This window comes from Falco naumanni, chromosome 4, assembly GCF_017639655.2.
Source record: "Falco naumanni isolate bFalNau1 chromosome 4, bFalNau1.pat, whole genome shotgun sequence".
Classification (NCBI taxonomy): Eukaryota; Metazoa; Chordata; class Aves; order Falconiformes; family Falconidae; genus Falco; species Falco naumanni.
The window spans coordinates 20,051,472-20,076,883 of NC_054057.1; the positions used below are offsets into that span (position 1 = coordinate 20,051,472).

The 25,412-nt window shown below is 36.0% G+C and overlaps 1 protein-coding gene across 3 annotated transcripts in view; it reads right to left on the minus strand.

Annotated features, from left to right (window-relative positions):
* Window positions 1–25,412, minus strand: part of BBS9 (Bardet-Biedl syndrome 9) — a 310,952-nt gene that overhangs the window by 132,831 nt on the left and 152,709 nt on the right. For all 3 annotated transcript variants that reach the window (XM_040589505.1, XM_040589504.1, XM_040589506.1), the window contains one exon: window positions 23,472–23,694. In XM_040589505.1, coding sequence (XP_040445439.1) covers window positions 23,472–23,694 — 223 coding nt within the window. The remainder of the gene's footprint in view (window positions 1–23,471; window positions 23,695–25,412) is intronic.

The window sequence follows — 25,412 nt, forward strand, 5'->3', positions numbered from 1 at the left end:
AGGTTACTACAATCATATAGGAATCACTTATTGACACATGAGCAGATGACCAGCCTTGCTTAGCTAAGAGAAGTAAAAATAGAACAGAGTGATCTTTACCAATAATGCAATTAGGCCAGAAATCCTTAGTGTCCAGCAAAATAAAAGCCAGACTTAGAACAAGAAGCTGAAAGAAGGTAGATTTAGATTAGATATAAGGAAGAAATTCTTCCCTGTGACGGTGGTGAGACCCTGGAACAGGTTGCCCAGAGAAGCTGTGGATGCCCCATCCCTGGCAGTGTCAAGGCCAGGCTGGATGGATGGGGCTTGGAGCAACCTGGGCTAGTGGATGGTGTCCCTGACCATGGCAGGGGGGTTGGAACTAGATGATCTTTCAGGTCCCTTCTAACCCAAACCATTCTATAATTCTATGGATTGACCATAAATTAATTATTACTTTAAATTAAGTTTCTGACTACGAAGAGAGGAAGGGTTTGGAATAGAACCTGAAGAGAAACCATAGAGGTAAGCAATTGTATTTATGAATAGGACTAAATTACCTTATTCTAACACAGAGATGGATTTTCACAAGGAATTTATTTTCTTCCTTCCTCCCCTCCACCCTCTCCAAACAGAAGATATAGGAAATACAACACAAAATAGATATAAATTTATCTATCAGTATTATGAAACTATCCAGTTATGTGCTATCTAGTTATGAGTAGTTATCTAACCATTAGGACATTAATGAATTACTGTTCCCTACTATCTAACAATATTTTCACAGCATTCAAAGCGAACATGAGACACCACTCAAATAGGCTACCTAGCTACTTTAACCAGCTGTAGGAAGTAAACCATAAGTTCACAATGGAAAATAAAACATGTAAAGATTCTGGGGCCAAAGTATCATTGAAAATATTTCATTAAAAACCAGCAGTGATGTTACAAACACTTTAAACCTCCAGTTCTCACAATTCCGATTCCCAAAAGTATTTGGCAAGCAAACTTATTAAATTTACATTTGGAGACACACTGGACTATAAAATATAAAGTGCCAAGTGCAGAAATTTAATACAAGTAATCAGACAATGTATTTTAAGAGGGTAATGAACTGGCCTCTGTTCTTCTGTATCTCCAGATACTACTTGGAAATAAGCATCTCAAGTGATGAAATAAACATGGATACAAGCATCTTCTTTTAATGTTATTTAAATAAACCTAATAAACATCTATCTGGTGCCTTTCCAAGACAAACAGCATAAAGATCCTTTGGGCACTAAGGGTCTAGGAAATCAAAGTATTCATAAAAGAGAATTATCTTTTTTGCAATGCAAAAGTTCCCTTCCACACTTGAACTGCAACTTTTGCTGAAATACTTGCTTTTTAATGCAAAGCATTAAAAAATATAATAAATAATAAAAAATACATTTCTAATGTACTGTAAATTTCTACTTTCTCATTGAACCCAAATCAGATTTGTTCATAACATGTAAAACCTGAGTAACATTGTATTTGTTTAGTCTAAAAACCCACCACTTTTACTTAATGACACACTATGATTTTTATTAATTGTACTAAAGTGAAGAAAAAAAATCAAATTATAATAACCTATCTTTGCTCCAATACTGCAATAAGAAACATAAATTACTTACATGTACTGTAATTCCACTAGTATTTAATCCACTGACAAAATAAATTCAGGTATTATCTTGTATTAGCTCTCCATTTTATAACATTAAAATCTCTGGGATTGATTTTAGGAGGAATCAAAAAAGGCAACTTTGGCTCCATTTAGTGTCATAATGCCATTCAATTAATCTAGTTTATTTGGAGGAAATGAGCACAGAACTCTATGTAATAATTTAAAATTACAAGTTATCCTGCAGATAGTTTTTTCCTTTGTTTAGAAGAGCTTCCTATTCAGCAAATGTTACTCTACAAACTGCCTAGAATTTCGTTATTTCACCAGTACCACACCTATAGCTGTGTAAATCATGCAATTTTGCTAACACCAATAGCATCCAAATGTTATAAAAATGACACAACTAAAAGATAAAAGTGATGTTCCATTACTGGGGTTACTTTGGGCCTTTCTTCTTAATACATAAAAGCACACATTTTGTATAGTATCTTCTGCAAGTATTTTCAGAAGTAGCCAGGAGATTGGTGTGTTTCACATGATAAACCTTAAGGATAATGACTTTACAGAACTGCCCAGCACCCTTCTACCAAATACAAGGTATCTGAAGACATGAGAAACCACGCTTCCAAAACCCTCTAATAGCTCAGGAGAACCTTGGCACTAAACTTTTCAGAAAGGAGGGAGAGACTCAGTTTAGTTAATGTCGTCAAATGAATTATATCCACTAGAAGATAATGAATATATAGGGAGAACTGTGTTCAAATCCAGCCTTTTTATTAGTAAAAAGCAAGGTCTGTTTTCACAATAAAATGCTATGTCTGAAACAAACTGGATTTTTATATGGGAAGGCACAGTCATGTTCCTGCTACTGTTCAAGATGAAAAATAAAGTAAGTGACAGAGCAAGTAGAATACAAAGATGCTCTCAGTCAATTACTTTTATGCCTTATGCTTATTTAGTTCTCTCAATCAACTCTAGTTTTTAAGGATCATCTTGTAGCCTGACTAGGGCAAGGGATTACTCATTTTTTTAAAAATGATATTTTTTTTAATGAAATGAAAAAAACCTGTGACTGGGTACCCTAAAATCTGTTAAAACGCAAAGTGAAAGATGTATGACAAGGGTAGTCCTGACTTCCCTTCCTCTACAAATTTTTCCTGGTTTTGTACAACATTAGTACATGCTAAAGAAAGTCTATGTCAAATTAAATATAATTTTTGTAATACATAGTTTAAACAAAACATAATTTAGAAATGTCTACCTCATCTGCAAGAAAGCAATACAAACCAGTCTGAAGACTAAAGGATCAAATATGCTGTTCAAAAGGCAACTAAAAGTATTAGACAAATAACCTGAAACTAGACAGAAGAATGAATCAACATAACAGAATTTTACAGATGGCTTTGCACAATCACACCAATTAAGAAAAAAAGAGGAAACAAGTTTAGAGCTGCTTTTTACTGATTTGCATAATATTGTTCCATGCTTGCATACCTCTTTTTTAAAAGTAAAGATATTTCTTCTCTTCTAGTGATAAAACTGAATCTTAAGCTGCAGCTTTACAACTATTTTAAGCCAGTCATGTAATCCTTCAATAAAATAAGAAGGTCATTCTATCGTCCTATTTTTTTGGTCCCCTTTATCTCCTGTGTGCTGGCACAAAGGTACATGTGAAGTCTGATGCGTCAGATCTAGAAACTCATTTAGCTGAAAACTCAACAGTAAAATGCACAAAAGCAAATAATGAGAATCATGAAATAATTTGTTGCACGGGACCTCTGGAGGTCACTTAACCCAACCTCCTAATCAGCACAGGTCCAGCTAGATCAGGTTGCTCTGGGACTTATCAAAAGGAGTTCCCAGTATCTCCAAAAGAGAGATTCTACCACCTCTCTGGGCATCCTATTCTGGTATATGACACAGAAAAGAGATTTTTACCATGTTATGGTAATACTGACTCCCCTCCAATTCCTTTTCTACTATCATCAGGCACCATCAAAAAGCATCAGACCCCATCTAAGCCTTACTTTAACAAGTCCTCCATTCTTAAACATGAAAAAAGATCAAAAATAATTCCAGTAATGCAACACAAGTATAGACAAATGAGGCAGCAGTCCATTCCACATAAGTGCAGGACTTTGTTACTTCTGTAATAACTACAACACAGTGTACGTTATATGGCATGTCTAAAGAGTAACAGTTCTCCCACACTTCGCTTTTGTGCTGGTGAGAAAGCTGATGATGCAGAACTTAGTGAAAGAAATGTCTTCCAGTGGATGTGGTACCCAAAAAACAGCTCTTAGGCATGTAGCGAAAGGGGGTGGGCCTGACCAAAGGGGTTTTGAGAGTATTTAGTAACATCAAAATGAAGTAATGAAGCGAAGCAATGGAAGTGTCAAAAAGTAGGGTTATTTTCTCATTTATCTTAGGGAGCAAAATCACAGGCTTTTGTGTGCCACTGCATTCTGACCTTCAGAGTATTTGAAGCATATATTCTTGTCAATAAATTTATCTAATATACTTGCACTTCATAACACAGCACTTTACACACAGGAAAAAACAGCAACACAACTGGGTCTTTAGTTTTGATGTTCTATGACCCACAATGGAAAACATAAATGACATCTTATGCATAAGCACCTGTCACTTAAAGACAGATTTTGTCACACAATTTCAATTTGGTATTTACTACTTACAGTACCTATCCGATAGAATTTCTGAATACTTCCTATATTGGATTAGCAAAACATCTGAACCTCTATTTGCCTCAAATATGCCATTTTCCCTACAGCGTGGTATGGAAATATCAACCTTTCCTTAATTGTGAGGCTGAACATTTTAGACTTCCTACATAGTACAACATTTTTCTCATTTATAGTGTTGTTAATCCCAAGGAGAATTCAGTGACACTTCAGTGACAGATTGATTGATATAGAGGCTTTCCAGCAACAAGCTAGGCTGTTTTATGAAAGCCATAAACAAGCCAGATAGTAGTTAGAGCTTCAAACTATATGAAAGAATTTCCCAAGGTCTAAACCATGTTTTTGTAGTTCCTAGCTACTCTGGATAACATTACACCCATGCGTGGTGGATTGATCCAGCTGGACATGAGGTGTCCTCCAAGCTGAAGTGTCACTCCCCCTCCTCAGCGGGACAGGGGAGAGACAACAGGGCAAAAGGTTGTGGGTCCAGACAAGGACAGGGACATCACTCTGCAATTACGGTCATAGGCAAAACAGACTCAACCTGCGGATTTACCCAACTTATTACCAATCAACTCAGAGTAGGGTAATGAGAAATACAACCAAACATTAAAAACACCTTCCCCACACCCCCTCCCTTCTTCCCAGGCTCAGCTTCACTCCCCATTTTCTCTGTCTCCTCCCACCAAGAGGCAAAGGGGAATGGGGGTGGCAGTCAGTTCCCCACATGTTGTCTCTGCTGCTCCTTCCTCCTCACACTCTTACCCTGCTCCAGCATGGGGGCCCTCCCATGGGCTACCATTCTTAAAAACTGTTCCAGTATGAGTTCTTTCCATGTGTTCTTTCCGTGGGTTGCAGTTCCAGAGCCCAGAGGTCCTGCCAGGAGCCTGCTGCAGCATGGGCTCTCCACAGGGTCACAGCCTGCTTGGGGCACATCCACAGGCTGCAGGTGGGGAACTGCTCCACCATTAACCTCCACAGACTGAGGGACACAAGCCTGCCTTACCATGGGCTGCTGGGGAATCAGGCATCTGGAGCACCTCCTGCCCTCCTGCACTGACCTGGGTTTCTGCAGACTTAGTTGTTTCTGTCACATATTCTCCCTCCTCTCTTCCAGCTGCTACTGTGCAGCAGTTTTTTTCCCCTTAATTACGTTATCCCAGAGGCACAACCACTGTTGCTGATGAGCTTGGCCTTGGCCAGTGGTGGGCCCATCTTGGAGCTGATTGGCATTGGCTCTATCTGACATGGGGGAAGCTTCTAGCAGCTTCTGACAGAAGCCACCCCTATAGCCCACTCTACTACGCAAACTCGGTACACCATATTACAGAACTAGATAAAAAGAACACGTTAGAGCCCTAATTCTAGGCTATAAACATTAATTGGTTTGGAAGCTCAAGTTACACATTATTTGAAATTGTCTTTTACTGTCTAAAACCATTCCTAAATGAAGCTAGGTGTTTGCAAATGTGGATACGCTTTTAAATTATTTGATGGAGTTTTTCCTATGAAGCTAATAATTCAAATAGCACCATGGCTGGTGCTCCTCCTATACTTCAGCAATGTCAGTCCTCCTTTACCAGGTCTTTTTAAATTCCACCTCTTCTTTCTTTAAACCCTCCAGCCACAGTACTAACATACCACATACGCTTTTCTTCTCTACCTGCACATCACTTGAAAGAAATTAACTGAAGTCCAAATAGCAGTATCTGAGTGGCAAACCAAAGATCATCTAACTGTAGTTTTGCTGCCATCAAATCTTGATCTTTTATATTAACTTCTTTTGACAATGTGTTTTAACAGAAGTTTAATAACAGGACAAGCAATTTCTTAGCACTCACAATGTGTACAACGTTTAAAGTTATTCTGAATATTTCCAAGTCAAACTGACTACAAACACTATCAAATATTATCTTTTTTATCTCACTAGACAGTAGAAATATTTCATATGAAAAAATCAATCTTTTTGACTGATTTTTTTTTAACCTCACTTGATATCAGCTTTTACTCTTACAGCACCAAAACTCATCCTGACCTCAGTAAGATCCGAATTCCTTCATTAAAAGAAATAACTTGATGGGAGAAATTTTCCATTAAAAAAAACACCCACCAAAAAAAAACCACAAACCCCACAAAAAATCCCACTATGTAAACATCATGTTATTTCATTTCCTTGCATTAAAAGTCTGTGATCTTATGAAGAATTTGTTGTATAGCCAAGTTCACTGTATGTCTGTAGCATTCTAATTCTTTTGCCTACTCAAAACGACTGAAATCCACTGTAAGTTGTCTTGGCTTCCCCCCATAAAATAAGCTTAATAACTTCATATGCAGAATGACCAAAGGCCAAGGATACATTTCATCAGTTAAAAAAAAAAAAAAAAAGAAAAGAAAAAAAGAAAAAGAAAAAAACCTACTTTATCCGTTTGCTTTAATTTGGTTGTGTCTACAATACAAAGTAAAGCAAAGAGCAATAGTAACCTGTCTGGACAGTGAAAGAGTTCACATTGAGGTTTCAGTGTCCACTCTGATCATATTTGAAAGGTTTTCAACTCTGACCTGTTCTGAAACTTCACATTTTGTTCATGATTTTCAACAAACAGTTCCCTACAGGTCAATGCACTTTCCTTCTCATGTAAAACTTATGAAATCAGACCAGTATCTCGAATGAAACAAAACCCTCAACACTCTATGGATGCATGACAAATCATTATAGGATTTTAAACACTTGAGAAAGCTTATTTTAATTGAGCAGTCATCTCAACACATGCTCATGAAGTTTTCTTCTCTGTATAACTAACCACTGTTTCACAAATGGACTTAGGAATAACTTTAAATATAAGATAAAGTGATTAAATTATTATTAAATACTACAATATTTACATTAAGACACTAGCTATACTTCCTTCATATATAGAAAAATTATGTTAGAAATACTAAACAAGAAACTCCATTGACTGAGTATAGACTTTCCCTTTCCAAATGACCCAGGAATAAAGAGAAATTGGAAAAGACATTGTCTAGATAATGATTTGCCTAAATAGAGTTAATGAAATCCAGATTTAGTTTCCGTTATGTAGTCGAACAGCCTGCAGGTATAATAACTTCAGCTGGCACCAGGCTTAATGCTTTTTTATTGATCTGCCCATAGCTTAAGTGCACACATAAGGATATGGATTGTTAAACAATTCTTATCTATCACTGATTATGGAAATATAATACATCTTGCAGCAGCATCCGCACTTTCTCTAACATGAAATGCTACTTACAGCCAACTGTTCATTTTATCCTGTGAACTCTTAACACTTGTGGCAGTTTTTGTGCGCCATCTAAATTGCTGATTTTGTTAAACACCAATTACAAAACAGGCCCTCTCTGTTACAGCCTATGGTGTAAGCATTAACATATCATCAAATTCTTTGTATTTGACTTTCATCAAATGTAATTCACAGTTATACTTGTAATTCACAAGGTATATTCAAATTCTTTCTCAAGAGATCCTTAGCTTCTCATTGTTTGAAGTTTTCAAGCAAAAAATAACACTAGGGAAATACAATATTTCAAGTGCACATTTTGTGGCAGTTGTTAAAGCCAGCCTTTGCAAAGGGTTTGGTACAGGTATTCATACTACATGCTGAGTGTTTCCTACTTGGTGCTCAATAGGAATTGATAGATTCCTACTATATAGAAATGACATATAATAGAAATGAATCAATGTAACTTTTATATTTTCTCTACACTTTTATTTCTGTGCTTGTCATTGTTACACCATCATTACAGCAAAGGTAGAGGAAAAAGGGAGGCTTTTATAGTCCTCTAATTTTTTTTTCCTTCCAGAACATAACTGGGTATTTGTTTCTCTGTTCTAACATCACCAAATCAGCAATGACTAAAAAACATCTTCTGTACCTTCCTTTTTGTCCAAACACTGAAGGAAGACCCACCTGAAGTGAACTCAGGCCTGTACTCTAAAGGTAATTTTAGAAGAAGTCTGCTTAAGAGTTCACTCTCTTGCGTTCTGCTAAGTCAGGTTATCAACCACTACATGAATATGCGTAAAACAGTAACACACAGTACTTTCAAGTAAACAGGAGAAATCCTGACTAAATGAAGTCAACAACAAAACTCCCAGCAACTTCAACAGGGCCAGGATTTCACCCTTATCTTGTTGATCAAAACAATTACTTCACTGTTCAGAAGGACCAAACTGCTATGCCTGCCATGAATTTCTTAATGCAACTTACCACGCTGAGTCTTAACTGTTCCTTTTAGGTTCTACCAAGGTAAACTGTTTACAGTCAAAAATATTACAACTTAATTAACAGCATCCACCACAAAGATCTTCCTTGCATCTTGGCAAAGAGCCAGCTGTACCAAAGCTCTCCTTAACATAACCTTAACACTGGTCTGCAAATGAATAATTATCACTCCCTCAACACCCGTTATCAACCACTGATGTTCACACCTGCTGAAGTGGCATATCTGTATTAAAAAGAAATGGTCTGAACCCAGAAATGAAGTGCTTTCTTGTTGTGCTGCAGGAAGCTTCCTATTTTTCAGTAAATCACAAAGTACGCACTTGAAGGAATATCTTCTACATAGCATGGACCAAAATTCATGGACGTGAACTCGTGTATATGCAATTCAACAGCCAGAGAGAACCAAGTTATCCATATGAGAATCAATTTTACACTAAACTAAAAAAACAAAACAAAACAAAAAAAACCCTCTGTTTTTAATGTGCTACAAAGACAACCAAAAATAAAAGGTTTTTTTGACATAAATACCCACAATTTTTATTTGGAAATGTTTGAGAAATCTGTTGTAATATTATACAACAAGCATTTTTCTTTTGATTAATTAAATGAAATCATCAAGCAGAACTGGTTAATTTGTTCTCCTCAGACTGGGAAAGTATTGCAAAATATTAATTCTGCCAATACCGTGCCTTCATAGGGAAACACAGCATTTGTTTATGACCACAGGCATCATAAGAACCTGTCTTACTTTCAGAAGGACTTTTAGGATAGAATCACAGGAGCACAGGAAAATTCTATCTATAATGTGATATGGCCCCTGCTAGATCTTAACCTCTTTAATTACCTCAACATATCTGGCTGGATTCTACTTTACACAACCCCACAGAATTTCCTTCTTCTCAACAATTTATAGTAGAATGTAATCAGACCCAGGATATCTAACATATTTTTTTCCACTAACTTTAATCTCCTGTGTAACTCCTGTCACATTATTGCCTGCTTTATCAATGACCTGATTCAAATGAGAACGTCAGTTTATAACTTCATTTAAGTATCCCTGAACAGCAACCTAAAACCTCTAATGACTACTCTGGTTACAAGAAATCCTCTCCATTTTAGAGAAGATAAAACTCAAGAATTACTAATTCATATCTATTTAAATAGATTTTAAGGTTGGAAGGAAAAGGTCTGATCATTTAGCCAGACTTTACTCTGAAATGTCCTGCACAAATTCCTGTATGTAATTCAAGCATTCATTTATTTCTAAGCTGCCTTCAAGGATGTCACCAGCAATTATTTTTACTTTAAAAACCCTCAGTTCTGACTGAAAAGTTTATTTGAAAAAAAGTGCTAGAAGAAACACATGCTTATCAGTACTCCGATATGGTTTTAAGATAATAATGAAAGATTTCTCAGTACGGCTATAAAATTTAATACAGTTCAGCACCACATAACTTACATTAAAAAGGTTGTTCATAATATTTATTACCCTCTAGTTAACTATTTCTGTTCAGCCATCCATTCGAATTGAGGCATCCTTCATCATCCACATACATCAGACCACATCTTTGATCTCTAATGGTAAATTTAAAGGCTGAATAAATGTTCTTTGAAACGCACAGTGTGGCACAGCTGCTTATTGTTACATAGAAGACAGTAGGTCATTAAAATTGAAACTCGATTAATACAGTGGAACATCCCCCTAAATCATATCCCAACTTTGAAGTAATACCCCTTTTGGTGATATCTCTAATTTGCAGTTAACTAGTTTTCTTTAAGTGGAATAACAGCCAAGCTTTGGTTAAGGTCAAAATAAAGTACATGTTTCATCAAAAGACAGAGAGCTTCTGGTAGGGCACCCTGTGGTACCTGCACTTAAAATACACAGCAAAAACCCAAAAAATATGCAGCCTACCATGTTAATCACACGAAAGTCATCAAGCCTGCGGATTTCACCAGTTTACTGAAGATTTTTATAATCCTACAAGGAAGTACTTTAGCATTATTTATTTAACAACACTTTATTTTTTTTTAATTAGTGCTTTAGCAACATTCTAACTAGAAAAGGGTGAGCTAAATCTTTGTCTCAAAGTGTAACTGAATCAAAACAAAACCTTAGGGATTCAAGTTTATCACTGTGATTCAGCCAGTGACACAACTGAGAAGAAAAAAAAAGAACAATTATGAAGACTTTTCAAATCTGCCAATGTCATGAAGCACCTTGTGCTTGATTTCATTATAATTTCCACCTCAAATACCAACTCCAAGTATTAGAGATGGGTGAATCTAAATAAAGACAGGGGCAAGGGAAACAAAATTATGGACTTACCGCATGAACCACCGACATATGAACTAACATCTGACAGGTCACAAAAATATGAACAGCTGTAAACATAACTGGTCCTCCAAAATGCTCTTGTTCTTTAAAAATTAAGAAGAAAAATCTGCAAGTTCAATACTGATGATGCACAACTTTGTAACATCAGGCATTCACATTCAGGGAAATGTCATCCTTTTTTTTCCTTGAGAAAAAGCCATCAAGACCGTTAGGGGGTAAATCACAATGTAGCTACTGAGAAGTTTTACTGTAGCCAGATCTGCATCCTGTCCATGCTGAAGGTGATCATTCAAAAACCAAAGAAATAAAAGGAAAATTAAGAGAGATTCTACACCTTATCAACTGCCATGCATAACCCAAGACGCTACCTCAAAATGCCATGATATTAATCTCTGGCTGATATGCAAGGGTATGAACTGTGCTTTCTGTGGCACAGGCTGTGCCCCACGCTTTCTAAAACTCAGCCTGTGCAATCACATCTGCCTCAATCCACTGATCCAGCCACCCAGAGGCAGTGAAAAGTGCCATGTGTCACCACATGGATCTGGCTGAGTAATATGTTCCCTGAAGGTTGAGAACTCAAATTAGTGTAGTTAACCTGGGGGTATTTTTCTTTAATTGCAGTGTAGTTTTCCATTGTAGCAAAAAGAAAAAAAAAAATCATTTATTAGGATAGACATCCCTAGACCGCTGAAACTCACAACCCAAGAAAATTTTAGTTAAACTTATAATTAAGATTGTAATTTTAAGCTTTGTTACCATATAGTTAAGCATTTCTAAAATAATCTTCTAGTATAGAATTTGTCATGCTTAGACTGAGACCCAAGACAATTTCAGCTTCAAATGTTAAAGCCACTCTTTTACCTACTAAAGTTATAAGACCTTTAAAACTCTTTTTTGTTTCAAAAAAAGCATTGGGACATTTTCTGTATGCAACTCAAAACCAGCTGCACTTTGCAAGTAAAAACTTTCCAAGTGCCTGGCTCTCTGCAGATTTTTGGCAATTCTATTCGAAAAATTGAAAAGTAGGGGCCTGAGCCAAAGCTTACTGAAGTCTATGGAAAAACTCCCATAGATTTCATCAGGATTTGGATTAGGCTCTAAAAAAGTCTGAAGTAATTGAAAAATCAGTTCTGCATGTACAAAATATGAAATTTTCACTAGGTTTAGATTTATTAGACTCCTTTATGGTAATGTGGATAAGCAAATATGTTATAAATGGTGTTAGTGATGTACATAGAGTTTTGCACTGTTAATTCACCACAGAGCTCCACAGACTTGTACATGTTACTTATGCTACCTACATAAAAACTATGAAATCAATCCCACATACACAAACACCTTTACTTCACTGAAAAAGACCTGAATATTGAGGAAAAAACATTAATACCATCATAGCTCAGTGATTTTTTTTTTTTTAATTGAAGACCAAACAGAATATGGAGTAAAATTTTCACTTCAAAAGCTGTAAGCCAAGTTCAGTGATAACACAAAAAAACCCAAAATATCACGCAAACAACATTCTCATTCAGGGCACACTTCCTCAGAACAGTTTAGAATAATGTAACACTAGCAGTTTCAGCCAAGATGCATCTAATTTATTGCAGCGTAGGAGAAGAGTCAGGTTTACTCAACCTAAATGTGCCAGAAAGCCAAGAAAAGCAGCAAATGCAAAACCAATAGGTTGTGGTACCTGAAATAATGGCCACATCTCCTGACATGTAAACAGTTGCAGTTGCATCTTTGTTGCATCTGAAGGATGTTACTTCCAGTCAGAAGACACTAATAAGCCATTAATGTTGACATATTCTGGCTTGAGCTATATATCACATTGAAAAGAAATACTTACAATCAACTGAAGAGAAATGTTGTGTGCACAAACACACACACACACAAACACAAAAAAAAAAAAAAAAAAAAAAAAAAGAAAGGCCCCCAAAGAACCTATTTTCAGCATTTTAAGAGATAAGGGGTGACCTGGAAATTATCCGCTCCCTACCCACCCCTCTGGCTTCATCTCTCTGTGATATCTCTCCCCCAATACCTTTTTGTGGATGGATATGCTTTGCATGGTTGTACTTAGGGAAAGCAGACAATCACTGTAATTTTTTGGTGATTTTGTCTAGATAGGGACTGGAAAGCAATGTCACCTAAACTGCAGAGCTAATTATGATTTTCAAATGTCTAGAGCTCATATACGAATACCAATGGTCTCTATCATATAGACTGTTCTTGAAATACTGCAGGAAATAAAAACTTAAAGGAACAAAGGGAAACCTGTTAAGTAGAAAGCTCAAGTATGACTGGACATACAAGACTAACTCCTTATTAACAGCATACCTTAAATAAAAGGGTTATGCTACATTATTAAACGTTGGCTTTATTTAAAAATAGATTGCATCATTTATGAGAGCTTCTTAAAATAATTATCTAGGACTTCTACTTTTTTATTTGCTACTATTGTGTCTTCTGAAAAGGAAGATCAGAGGCTGCACACTATCCTTTAGCAACACTTTTTCCATAGTTTTGAACAATTAGCCTATTAGTGCAGATTTTAGAAGTTTATTCTGCTTGTGGTCTCTCAAGGACTCAAACAATATAGAAAATAAAGCCCAGTGACAAGTACAATCATTAGGGGAAATTCCTTCAACTGACAATTATTTTCACCAAAAGCTTACCTCAACATTATGAATCATTTGTGACCACTTATACTTAAGTAGGACATATTAAAATTTAATGGATTTCAATGCAAAGAGCCAGCAATACGACTGTGCACACCGAGGCACTAATGTGTTGATCCTAACTGTACTTAGATGAGGCGAGTTGGAATTGCAATGCTGCCAACTAAATTTCATAGTACAACGAAAGAATCCCAAATCTCAAGTGGGATTTCTTTTTTATTCATTATGCATGACATTTTCCTCTCTAAATTATTAATTTTTTTAAAAAAAATTATTGCTTTAGCCTTCTTAACCTTTGTACCCCTTTCCTCTGTGGTTTTTGCCAGCTGTAATATCAATTGAGAAGGGGAGATTTTCTAAACAACATAATAAAAAACTTTTGACAACCCTGCACACAAATGTGTCTTGTTACACTCCTATATTATTTTGCCCCTTTTCACAATACTGCAATCTTAGAATGTCCTAAAAAAAAATATTAAGAAAATGTATTTTTTATCAGTGCGTTCTTTTCAATAAAAATATATACCAATGCTTTACCATTGTTTATGTAATCCCTGAAAATTAACCACTTTGAGAACTATCATGAGCCCAGCATAGTGATGAAATTTGCCTGAATTCATTAAAATTAAAGACCACCTCAGACAATCCTCCTCACTCTCTTCCCATGTCTGATATTCAGATTTCCATCTTTAAACATGTTCACCTAAACCACGTAGAATGACGCAAGAACAAGTTGCAAGGCAAGTTGGCTCAACACAAACTATTAACCTGTAACCTGTGTTTTAATAGTAAAACACCTAAAACCAACCATAGATAGGAGCTACAGCACAAGACTATAAGGCATATTTGAATTCTATTTATACACAGGTGTTATTGACTCATGGTATTACCTTGGGAAAGTCACTTAATTTCTGTATGGTTTAATTTTCCTTTCCACAGAAATAAATTACCTAAGTTACTAAAACAATAGAAATGAGTTTTAAAGAGTAAAGAAAGTTACAATGGAAAGAAGTTACAAAGAGTAAAGATTCACATCTGAGAGCCAAACAATCAATGTTTCTGGCTCCACCAAGCTGTTCTTAAGCTTTTCTTGAGCAACCACAAAATCTTGTTGCTGTAAGCACTCCCAAAATTCTCCCTAATGATTGCTACTCCCCTTCCTTTTCACTAAATCAGCATTACAGGGCAAGGGACCTATTTTAGCCTCAAAAATAGAACCCAAATAATTACTTTAAAATGTTTGATATATTACTATTTGCTTAGTTCTAGGCTTTTAAATTAAGATAGAATTTTTCATCATGAACAGCCGATAAATTTCTGCAATAGTATTTTAAACATGGAGAACTAGAAGTCACATTAAAGTTGCAGCACTGTATTATGTTCCATTATATACCATATCATGTCTCATTATTAGCTGTCATGACACAATGTAACAGAAGTGCATGACAGTGCTATGGGCTGTAAGAGTTATGGCAACTTCTTTCTTCTTATTTTCATTCCTATGTGATTATCATCTGCAATTGGAGAGAAGAAAGCTTTGTTCAAACTGACACATCTCAGCCATGCAGAGCTGCACAAATTGGATACAGAAGTACACAATGATCATGCTGTTTACAGATTTAGTCTCTGTTACACCTTTGTCAGTCCTCACTAAAGTCTCATTGACCAACAGATCCACACTAGTACCACAGGATTCTCTCTGCAGTTACTGCTTTGGGCCACCCAGCTGGACAGCTGACCAGGAAAAGGCTCTTCCCACCCTTTCATTGCTACCTCTCACTCTCAGAGTCATTTACTCCCTTGACTAGTGATAGTTACTTGCTCCAACTATCACAGCGAAGGAACCATGCATATAGTTGCATGGCCAAAGAGCACAGTATGAAGGAGGAAACCAGTGAAGCATAATGTAGAAAAATGAAGAAAATGAGGAAAAACAGGGAAAAAAACCCAAAGCAGAGCCATACTGGCAGCCTTACTAGAAGGAAGACCCACAGAAGATTAAAAGTACATGTTTTTACCAAATGTTTGTTTGCCTTAAGGCCATATGAAAAGTATGGGAAGCTTGAAAAAACTGATACAGTGATGCTGGATCTGTTTTGGTTTCATTACAAGCAGTATAGAACTTTCCGCAGAGAAACCTTTATCTGGGTATGAGACCTCCAGCTTTTACAGGCAAGACAGATAAAAGGTGTACTTGTTAAAATGCAAACATACATTAACTTTCAAATCAGATAAATATGTCTATAAGTTTTGAGCACTTAAGAAAATGAAGGTTAATAAACATGATACTTTAGGGACACATAGCTATACTTCATATATATATATATGTGTATATATTTGATAAATAAATTTACCCAGCAAATGTACGAAAAATCTTATCTTTCTGTTTAAATGCAGAGTTCAGTCTTTTTCATATCATCTCCTACATTAAAAAAATACTTCTTCACTCTTAAACATGCTTCCTGGGGGAATCAGTTTTTCAAGGTACTTTATTGATCAACCGGTATGTTTTTAAGGAAGCTAGAAAAGATGAGTTGGAGTTTCCATCACAACAGTTAAAGTGAGTTAATGTCAACTTTATATTTAAGGGCCTGAGCCAACAAATCCATAGGAATGAATCGGCATGCAACGTTTTATAAGTGTGCTTTAAAAGAAAAAAGTCCTCAGCAAACTGACTTTCAATGCAAAATGGACACTCTTATTAAGGTTTAGATTCCTGAGATCAAAGATACTTACCAATGTCCTCTAGACACCTTCGTAAATGGTAGTGTCTCATGAGATAGTGGAACCAGGCAAGGAACACTATGAAAAAGATGGGTAAAATGCTGACTCTAATTTGGTCAATGACAGTTTCCACTGATCTCAGTGGATTAACCACTTCAACCCATCAGTACTGACTGACCTTCAGGTGTACAAAATCCTGGCAAGCACTTGCAGCAAGCTTTGTGAATAAAACTTTACTTTCACTTTTCCTTACATAGATTTAATAAGCATTGTTAAAAAGCTTTATGAATACCCAATGTATTTAAAATGAAAAAAGCAAAAATATCTAAAAACGTTTTGGGGGTTACTGAAGGAAAAAAAGTAGTTTAGTATTTTATTGCTACAGAAAACATATGGAAAATATCTTAAATGAGAATCACACTTCATAACAGACCACAGTCTTCTGTGGAGATAAACAACACTGGACTTGTGTGACGTCCATGAGAAAAAAAAATATGCTGGCACTTCTTATACACTCCTCTACACCGACATGGGAGGGGGGTTTACAAAGATGTCAGCACACCATAACCTCATGCTCACAGTACTTAAGGTATAGAAAAAGTTTTCAAACTGTTATCTGTCAGCCTTCTGTGATTTTAAGAATATCTGCTGGTAGTTCAAAAGCGTTCACTAGTCCTCGGTGCTGACTTTATATCCTCTTCAGGCTGCTAAATTATTTTTGAATAATTTTGAACTACATGATTCTAACCTCCAGGCAAAGATCTACTGTAGTTGCTACAGAGATAACATTACCATGACAGACAGGAATCTGTGTTGAGTACAAATGGCAGGCACTACATTTTGCAAGACATTCTGTGTTGAAGTCCACACCATGAAATGTGAGAATACCTGAGTTATACTGCTTGTTCCTTTCCCCTAATGACCGATGAATAATTTATAATTAACAGTGTAAAAGAGGAATCTGCAATAACAAAAATCCTGATTTTTCAGATCAAGAAAACTATTATTATTCTTTACAGTACACCCTTTACGTACTAAGAACTTTGCAGCAATGTTTATGTCCAATACATATACATAAAAATGAATATTGCTCTTCCAGAAACTCAAATCCACATGTTTTTCCAATTAGTCCTGCCATTCTCCTCAAGTTTAGCAGCATGTAAACAGATAGTTCCTTAAGGAATATGACACATTCTGTTGCATCCCAGTTTTCCAGTTAAGAACACAGCTTCAAAATGGGCAATATTAACTCACTGAAATCAGGACAGGATTTTGAAAAGAGGTTCTTATAAGCTTAGGTAAGGGGGGGGGGGGGGGGGGGGAGCGGAACTAGAAAAACTTTTGTCTTCCAAAACATGACTTCAAATACATTCTGGGTGCATATATGTATTTAATGTGCTAAAGAGCATTGTCTTTAAAGTTAGCACTTACCAATTTATAATCTGAATGATAGAATCATGATTATACAAAGCAGAATTATAATTCAACTTGATAAATTAAAAAAGCTATGAAGACAAAGTGTCAAGTATATACTACTGTGCTTGGGAAAGTAACATCATATATATAAATACAGACTGGGAAAACATCTGGTTAGGCAACAAATGTGTAGGAAAGGGCCTGGAAATTGAGATGGAGCAGAGTATAGCAGGGTATACCCTGCTATTGAAAAAAGGAAAAGCATTCAGATTTTGAATACAAACAGCAAAAATTGAAAATCATCATGAAAAGACTAAGATAACTTAGTCACAATTATTACAATATAAAACATTATTAAAGGAACATGCTAAAAATCTTCCAAAGCTTTAAACATTATAAAGAACGTTATTTGCCACATCCACCTCCAATATTCACAACAAACCAGTTTCATCTGCAGGAAAAACAACATATAAGGATACTAAGTTACCATATAAGCTATCAAGAGATAATTTTCAACCTTGTCCAAGGTGTTTAAGAGTTCAGATAAACTTTGTCACTAATACTCTGGATACATCAACCCCATCACAAGAGAGAGGAGAAAGCCAGACGGACAGTCGGCTTGACTTCTAGCTCTTTATATAAATCTTAAATATTATGCTTACACAAAACTATTTGCAAATCCTATTTCTTGGATGCAAAATATTACTCCTTTTCCTTATAATTTCAGCTCTAAAGATTCAGTTGACCTGAGGAGATGACAGTCTTTGACATTCCACAGATTTAAGCAACGCAGTACTCAGTTGATTTTCAAGTTAAATAATAGTTTCTCTACTGTTCCAGTTACATTCAGCTATGTAAGTAAATCATGCTAAAGCACAATTAAAACATCAGGTAACCAAATAAAAGAGAAAAAAATTACTGGAGTCCAGTTAAAGAAGAAAAAAGTTTGAAAAAAATAAAATTCTAATTTACAATTTAAAATTTTTACTTGAACAAAGCAGAACTGATAAGGTGCCATTTGCACACCAGGACCTACTAGAGGAAAAGCAGGATCACATTCTAGCTGAAGACTAGCTGAGACACCCAAAATAAAGGTGAGGTGATACTGCAAATAGAGCTCCAGACTGACCCCTGAACAAGTCTCTAAACAGCCACAACTGACACCGTTTAAGGTTTTCAAAGCAATCCTGCAAAGCACAGATATTACAAGAAACCTTTAAAAGTTACAGAATTAATTCACTGCAGGTCATCAGGATTTATGCTATAAATTCTCACACACATTAAACTCAATCCATGACAACCTGGGTGGTCTACAGCACCTTTCCCCAGCACTTCCCTGGCACTGGCCCACACTTCGGGTTAGCACCACTCCCTAAGCCCCTCACTGTTCCTCTCATCCAACCATTTATGCACTGCCAAAGGCAATAGAGTACATGATACAGCCTGATGTGGCTTACCATTATAATCATATTTAGCCAATGATTCTCATTAACTTTTAATCATCCTTATAAGAACATTTTACATACTGGAAAAATATCATGTCCCTTCTCTTTCTTTTTCCCTCAGAAGAAACGAAAAGCAAGATTGTTTCAAACATTTATAATTTTTGTGCTCTTCTCTGAACTCTATTCAGTTTGTCTCAGTTTCTCTTGTGTTACCCTGTAATTTCAACTGAACTTTTTCATGAAGAATAGAAATAAATAATTACAGCGCCTCATTAAAAGTCACATGACCACCTCCCAAAGTTGGATTTTGTCTTTAATGGCATCATATTACTGACTTTTATTCAATTGCTGGTCCACTACAACCTCCAGGAGTCTATCCTATGGCAACAGTGCTTAAGGAACTATTTCTCAATTTTTAGTTTGTCTGATACTTATTTGCTAGAGTCCTTTGCACTTGTCTCGACTGAGCACCATCTGACTGACTTTAGATCCTGCCTCTGATTTATCAAGATCAGTTATTGCTCTTTTAATGTGCCTGAAACTACTGCTAGCTTCTTGCAAAACCACAATTTTAACATTCATGCTCCATATTCCACCACTGAAGCCATTAAAGAAAATAATGAACAAAACCAGACCCAGCAGAGAGCTTGACATACTTCTAACATACACTCTTTGATTAACTACAAATACTGATAACTGTTTTCTGAAGGCATTTTTCAAATAGTTGCACACTTACAGATAATCATCAGCATTTCAATGTGGCTTCAGGCAACTTCTCTAGATTTCAGGGCACACTATCTTGAACATGCTAAACATAGCTTCCAGAAATCCAGCTTACTGTTAGAGTGTTGTAATGCCAGAAGGGTCCTAGGCATTTTTAAACAAATTTTTTAAGTTGGTTGCTATAGAAAAGGGGGTTTCCACCATTAAGAAAAAGAATGGGCTTAAGAAAAAGTTGCGTTGAACAAACTCCTCAAGGTAACAACAGCTACAATACTGAAAAAGTACGGGACCATTTTTGGCTTGGCTTGGAGATTAAACATCCTGAAAAACTCTTCCCTACATTAACATCCAATGTTTAACCATAAATCCTCAGATACAATTCAATTCTCACCATCTCCATGTAGAATTCTACTTCATTTTCCTCTACCTATTCCTGTTCCCTCCTTTAAGGGCTGGGAGAAGAAGCTCCGCTATTTTACAGGCATTATCAAAGAGCTCTTTACTCAACAGCATATAGTTATTTTGTATACTGGTTTCACTTTATAAGACATCATTCTCAATTTCCTCCTAGTGTAGACTGAACAGGTATTTTTCATTGGAATGAAGAGTGAAGCAAACTTCTTGCTTACCCCGATTAACTGCAATGTTTTCACACGGAGGATTGGTGTTGGGCACACAAACTTGTTTCTTTCAGGTGAAAGAACAGGTGAATAGCTGGGCAGATGAATCCCAGGAAAGCACTTAAAGCACTGCAACTGCTAATGGAGGGGCAGTACAGCAGACAAGAACAGAGTTAGTTCAAACCTCCTCTGAAACACGTAGGTTATACAAGTCATGTTGCCAGCCTCAACTACTTCCCCCTGCAGATCTGGTTCTAATGGACCACATTACTTGCCAGTGTAGAGACAGCCACAGAACACCCAAACAGGTGACAAGACAAACATGCTTTAAAAGCCTCAGTAAATTCTTTACTCACCCAAGAAAGCTCCCAGTTGTCTCGAGTCTGTCCAAACACCCACACAGTTTCAAAGCACACAGCACATCCTGCTAGACAGCAACTACTTAAGCGCTATGCTATTCTAAGCATTTGGCAGAAGTATTTATCTCTAATGACCCTGTCCTGTAAATGAAGATGAAAATTCTGATTTTTAAGCTCTTGCATACTTTTCAAAAACCTGTATTCCCTCAACAGTTAATGAGTTAATGCATAAATGTATCGAACCTTTTATCAAGGCTTCAGGCTGAACTCCTAGTAAAAATAAGGAAGCTGTATTAGGTTTTATAATTTCTTTAAATAATACCTTCTTGTGACACTCTGAAGTGTTAGACTAATTAGGTCATAATTTTGATTTTTAATTAGGTGATTTGATATTCAAAACGGCTACACATTAGAGTCAGCACTATTAAAAGTAAAATGATTTATTTTGGAATCTGTATTTGGATTACAGATTTTAAGCCTTTTTCATGTAAATCATGGCCAAAGGGAATTTCAAGCATAGCTAAAATAGTTTATGTTGGGTGGGACACTGCTATACCAGGTCTCAACCAGCTCCTTTACAGGTGCTTAATTTTTCACTATCCATCAAGTAAAATTGTAATCCTGGTCCCACATATCATCAATACACGGCTAACAGCCCTCAGTCAAATATCTTACATTTTGCTTTGAATGTACTTCTTCCTTGTATTATTTTTATTTCAGATGTAGTAAAACTATATTCCTGTATCACAATAGTAAAAATTACTCTAGTATGTATCACTAATGCCTTCTTGGTGCTAGTTTGGCCTAATGTAATAGAAAACAGTGGGTTTAACGTTTTTTAAGATTTTAATCTTTAAATATGCAATATGGAGACCATGACCAGACCGCTTTCTCAAGTTTCTTCATCAACAGCAAGGTTTCTTCTAATTTGTTTACAATTTTTAAAAATTTTACTCTTTTTCTAACAGAATTAATCATAACCAAATTGAACAGTCCCCTGAACCCAGTAACACTAGTCAATTGAACAGGCAGAAGTGGATTTCTTTATTAAGTCAATTCACCTTATTACCTTAGGTGGAAAAATATGAACTGCAGCTATTTACACCTTCACAAAATCCTTAGAAGGAAAAACAGCGCATATATAACCTTTTCAAAGTTCAACAAATTGAATAGCCTTAACACTTGTTTTAGTCTTGCAAAGAAATACTAACAAAAAATTGTAAAATTAATTTGACACTTATTCGGGCCCACTTCTTCACTTCACATGATTATCAGTCCACTTACAGATACGGGCATAGTGTAACACTAAAGAAAAATTACATATATCTAGTTTCTACCGTTGCACAGTCTGCAACCACTTAAAGAATCATTTAAAGTAGTACACGCAAAGGAGGGCTGCACGTATTAATAACAAGGACTTCCAAGCTGCTGAAACACTGCACAGGCTATTCAGATTATATTAAACAGGAATCAAATTATTTTTGTGATGTAAGAAAGCAAAGTACAGAAAATCAAGATACTGCCCTAACACAACTCCAAACTTTATCAAAAATGATACCCATGAGGACAAAATAATAAGTTCCCAATGTTAAGCCTGAACCGTGCATATAATACATAGTTTTGCTTACAGATGTAAAGACTGCTGTAGGTGAAGGAGGTCACTGAGGCCAATGACCATAGTAATATTATGGGGTTTAGGAGACTATGAAGCTGGGTGAATGTCCGATCCAAATTCAGAGCAGGAAGTTGGGATTAAAAAAAACTGTTTCCAAATCAGCAGGAGTTTCTAATGGTTATAAAGAGACTGATGACTTTCTAGAGAAGAAAGGCAGGAAGAAAATGTCTTGCAACAGTACAAAGATGCTAGCCTTCAGACTCTATAGAAAAGGCGTGGTTTTGTTCCCACTGTTACTAAAAAGCAGGAATTTTAAAAAACACATGAATAAAATATCTTTTAAAAAAATAGAAACTCCACAACATCCATTTAAATCATTATGCACTCTGAAATATTCCCCACATTCCTTTTCAAAATAAGAAATATTATTAGACACTTACTTAAATTAGTTTCATCTTTAATTTCATGCTTTCTGTGAGATATCACCCAACCAACTAGTACTTTCTAAGATTGTAGATTTTTTTTAATTCAGTGTTATCACTACTTCATAATCAGTTATTCGGATATGCCATAATAATGCAATCATAACCATTGCTCTGTAAAGAAAGGAGGGCTTTTCACTCCTCACTTTTCCATCACGTTAGAAATGCACACATATATACCTTCAATTAAGTGCAAAGAAGTAGGTTATAAATAAAATAGAGAATAAAGATGATCATCTGAGGTTCATTTGCTGCATTACTGTCCATATGCTGCAAGAGCAGCTATAAGTGATCAAATTGAAACAAAATTTAGATTTAAAGTGATCTTATTACCCAAGTTGTTCTACTGGTCAGCAACACAAGCAGTGTTTGGTTTCCACAGCCTGTGAGAAACAAACTGCTAACACAAGCAAATATGCATAATTTTTAGGTTTAATATACAAATGCATATTTTGAATTATAATCATGTAGTACACATCTTACCTGGCATGACAACAGCTTGCTGAGTGGCTGATTCTGTACTTAAGGAAAGGCGACCACCTTTAGCCAATCTATCACAGAAGAGGGTGATGTTCTTTTTCAGTCTGCTGGTATCTTTAGGCATGCACAGCTGGCTGCCAAGAGTCAGAGCCTGCTCCTTAGAGCTCTTTGACAAACAAGTTCTTAACAAGTAAGATATGGCAGCATCCACAGTTTCTTCCCAACCCTGGATTAAAGAAAAGGAAATTAAATAAAATTAGGTGAACTGTAAGATGATATAGCATATCAAAAACAAAGTAACAAATCAAGGACTAAGAATTTACCAATGATACCGATACATAAGATATAATTTGGGGGTTAATAAGTGTCATGAACACAGAGTTCTTCGGCTTGTACAAGCCAAAACTGAAAAAATCCAAATGTTCCAATATTATGATTGACAGAGAAATATATATAATTTCAGTAATAGCAATATATGGACAGTATATGACATAATGGTTAAATCCAGTAGTTGCATTAATAACAAAGCCAGAAGTTCCTGGATGCAATATTTAGAATTAAGAACAGAACTGAGATGTTAACACAAACATAATATGTACTATATAACATTATGCTGAGGATACATCAAGCCCAATAAAAGAAAAAAAGGTATCCAATTATACATTCTTTGGAATCGTTGTCTAAGATTCTGACAATCTGCCAGTAGCACACAACATCGTGACTGCAAACCAAAGCTGCAGATATCCAGTATCCATTTATCTGAGCAATTAACTTTAAGTTACAATACCCACAGCATTAGCACAGGTGTGTCAATGCTCTGATGAACTGGGACTTAGGTTTCTAACAGCATAGTGTCAAGCTGTAAACATTTATGATAAAACCGGCTTAGTAATCAGTTCAGTTACAATAAGCATCTACCTACAGAAAAGCTTTCTGGAGGAAAATCTATATTCAGTGTAATACTCAGTATACATATTTCCACAAAATGAAGTGTTTACTTTGGAAATAATACTCAGTAAAAGCAAGTTTTGAGAAGTGACGAGGCACCCTGAAAAGCACCTTTAAAAGTTAGAGCTTGTAATCTGTACTATGGTTTTCAGTGACACAAACAAATCAAAGACATTCCTTCAAGTAAGAATCCTGGAGAGCAGCAGTATTATTTGGTATTTGTTCAAGGTTATTAGGTTAATAAGTAAAATATAATATATGCCATTGATCTCATTTATGCAGGGTGCAATGCAGAATTGACTCTTCTTGATGCATTCTGTAATCTTAAATTATACCCTGTGATGAGACCCTATGATTAATCCAAGGTGTCTATGGTTAGCAAACCTGCAAGACAGTCACAAAGCCCGCTCGTGACTTTCCATGACAACCTTATAGAGCTTGGACAGAGTTAGCAACTAATGTGAAGGGCTTTGTGGTCTGCTAATTTCAGGATTCACAACATCTCTTAGTATTCAGCTACCTGTAAGCAAGTTTTATATATGTGCTGCCTACAGTACAGAGAAGTAATATTCAATTGCTGTAGTATTAGCATCAGCTCTCTCAACTCTTCTGATTGGCTGGGACTTATTTTGGCAATAGTCTTCATTGACTTGAGAAGTTTTGAGGCTACAGTCTGGAAGCACCCAGCTCTACTGCTAAACTAACAGAAAGTAGCTCTTTACACGGCTATTACTCAGGCAGAACAAAAAGAAAAGTCAAGTATCTAGTTGTAGTTAATGCAAATCCAGTGTCTTCAAGTTTTTAAGCTCTTACTCGTAATGCATTCAAATCAAATTCTTGATTGAAAATGTCCAGCTGAACAGCAAAATTACCTATCTATCCAAATTTCCATGACTGCGTAAGTGTAACATTTGAAAAAATGATGATGTCAACCCTGTCGGAGTCCACTGTCAAGCAAATAAGGTTTGTGAATTTCTTTTATTGGATACATACGGC